Here is a 2561-nt window from a genome sequence, read left to right on the forward strand (position 1 = left end):
GCGCTCGCGCCACAAACCGTGCAATCGCGCCAAGCGCGCGCCGGCAGCTGCGGCTGGCGCCGGCGCTGGCGCTGGCGCAATCGCCTGTGCCTCTTCCCTGCGGCGCGCCGTCGCATGGCCCGCTGTGCGGCGCGGACCTAATGTGAGCCCCTGACTACGCCAGCCCGCCAAGCCGTGGCCGCGCCTCTGAATGCCCTTCCTGCTCCGTCCACAACCCGTTGCAAGGGTCGCCCCGCCTTGGGCGCCAATTTTGCCTCTCTTGCACTGCCGTGCCATGCCAACGCCTTCGGATCGTGCATTGCCTAAAATCGCGCCGGCCCCAGGGGGCCCGGCGAGGGCCGCGGGCCCCGGGCTCGGGCCCGCCTTGGCGCCACGCCACCTTGTCGCGTCGGCACGAATAGCAGCGGCACCGCCCCCCGTTCCCCTCCCCTCGCCGGGCCCGCCTTGCACTCGCACTCGAACAATAGTGACCATGGGTGCTCAATGCTTATAAGGGGCCCTTTGACAGGCAAGTGGTGCCGCGACCGGGCCCCGAAGAAAATTGCGCAGCCCGCCAACGTCCCCCCGCCACCCTGGGCGGCGGGCGGGATGCGCCCTCCCCTGGAGGTCGCGGCCCGGCCCGCGGCGGCTGCAACCCTCATGTGACGCGGGCGCTGTTTGGTGGTATGGGATCCGACGCGTCTACCGGCAAGGCCCGGCGGCGATTCGTGCAGCTCCGACATTTGGGGTCGATGGAGAATCATTTCTAAACTGCCGGCTGGGCCCCGTCGCACGCGGCCGCGCCGCTCGCAGCGCAGCGCCGCGGCGAGCGGCGCGCGGCGCGGGCGGGCGGGCGGGCGGGCCCCAAAGAGGGGCCCCTCCCCTCTCCCCCCATTCCTTTATGCTTTTGGCGCCATCGCTCCGCGCCCCGACCGGGGCCGCTGCGTGAGCGTCTGTACGGTGGCGGCGGGCGCGGGCGGTCACGGCCATCAGGGCCGCCCGCTGCCTGGCTTGCTCCGCAATCCGCTTTGTCTGGGCCCCCGCGCCCATTCGTCCTGCCAACCTCTTCCGGCGGGTCGCCGCCGCCCGGCGCCCCGCGCCGCGGGCACCCGTCCCCCTGCCGCGCTCCGGGCAAGCCATGGGGGGCACCGGCGGGGGCCGACGATCCCGTTATGTCGTAAGCCGCGGCTCGCGGCACCCCTCTGCCGCCGCGTGGCATCATCTGTACCGCTTTTCGCCCCAATACACCTGGCTTTTGGCTGCCCGTGGATCCCTTCCCTATGCCTCTGTCACTGCTTTGGGGGCCTCGCGCCAGTCGCGCAGACCCCCACTGCTCAGCACTTGCGGCCGCCCGCCCCCTGTCTCCGGGCCTGCGGTCTTGGCTTTGATCTGATGCCCCCTTGGCCCTGGCCCCGATTACCAACAAACCTGAACACATTGTAATAACTGCTATCGGCCAAATTGTGCGATACAAACAACTGCAAACGGCCAGATCGTGACATGCCAGTGACTGCAAGCGGCCAGATCGTGAGATACCAAGGGGTGCCGGGTGCTGCACGGCCGCACACACATGCGGCACAGGCAAGTAGCTTGTGCGTTGTTCCAAGGGGGTATTGCCAGTGCACCGCTCCACACTCACTGCACCCTGGCATACTGGGGCACTGCTCGGAGCTGGGATGGGCCGTGCACTGGGTTGACGCGACGCGTGGCCTCGGGCAGATGCTGCGCTGTGGTGCTTCGCAATTTGTAGCTCATGGCTGGCAGCAGGATGCTCCCATCTTCATTTTTACCCGGCAGGAGGGCGCATCTCTGACAGCATCCCAAGGAAACGGGGCACCCACAAAGGCAAACCGCAGGTGCTGCTCCGCTATCGGCCCCAACACACCGGGGCGAGAGTGAAGCATTCGATGCAAGGGGGAGCATTACAATGGCATGCGCCTGCCCGACGTCGCGCGGGCCAGGTGATCTGGGCCCCCTGCGGCGGCAGGGCGAAGCTGGCCACGGCCGCGGTCACTACTCATCGGCACCTTGCTGACGTCATCGTGACGTAATCGTGACGCCCACGGCCGCCGCACGGCAACCTTCGAATCGCACGCGCCCCGCCCGCCGCCCCGACCCGCCCTCGGGCCCCCGCCCCTCAAGGGGGCCTAAGAGCTCCCCGCCCGCCTGATGTCCCCACGCCTCATGTCCCCACCACGCCCCCTGCCGCCCCGCGAGGCGGCCGCGCGGCGCTGGCGCCGCGGCGCGTCAGAGGGATCCCTCTTTGAGCAGCTGCTGCACGTCCACGCCCGACGCCGTGAGCGCAAACAGAATGGTCAGCACCGTGCTGTTCCAGACGCCGTGCACGATCATGGGCGTCAGCAAATTGCGGCTGCGCACGTACAGCGCGCCCAGCAGGCAGCCGAGGGCGATTAGCACGGGCAGGTCCTTCAGGCTGAGGTGGGCCACGCCGAAGGCGACGCTGCTGGCGAAGATCGCGGCGGGGGTGGACATGAATGATGAGAGGGAGGTCAGGAGGAAGCCGCGGAAAAGGGTCTCCTCGAGGAGGGGGGCGAGGACGCCTGGGGGGGGGGGGTGGGGGG

At 69.3% G+C, this 2561-nt stretch overlaps 1 protein-coding gene across 1 annotated transcript in view; it reads right to left on the reverse strand.

Annotated features, from left to right (window-relative positions):
• Window positions 1-2226: 2226 nt before the first annotated feature.
• The window catches only part of MNEG_1721 (hypothetical protein), a gene marked incomplete at both ends in the record, with an annotated part of 1759 nt that continues 1424 nt past the window's right edge, over window positions 2227-2561 (reverse strand). The window contains one exon of the mRNA XM_014049809.1: window positions 2227-2540. Coding sequence (XP_013905263.1) covers window positions 2227-2540 — 314 coding nt within the window. The remainder of the gene's footprint in view (window positions 2541-2561) is intronic.

This window comes from Monoraphidium neglectum (assembly GCF_000611645.1).
Source record: "Monoraphidium neglectum strain SAG 48.87 unplaced genomic scaffold scaffold00178, whole genome shotgun sequence".
Taxonomy (NCBI): Eukaryota; Viridiplantae; Chlorophyta; class Chlorophyceae; order Sphaeropleales; family Selenastraceae; genus Monoraphidium; species Monoraphidium neglectum.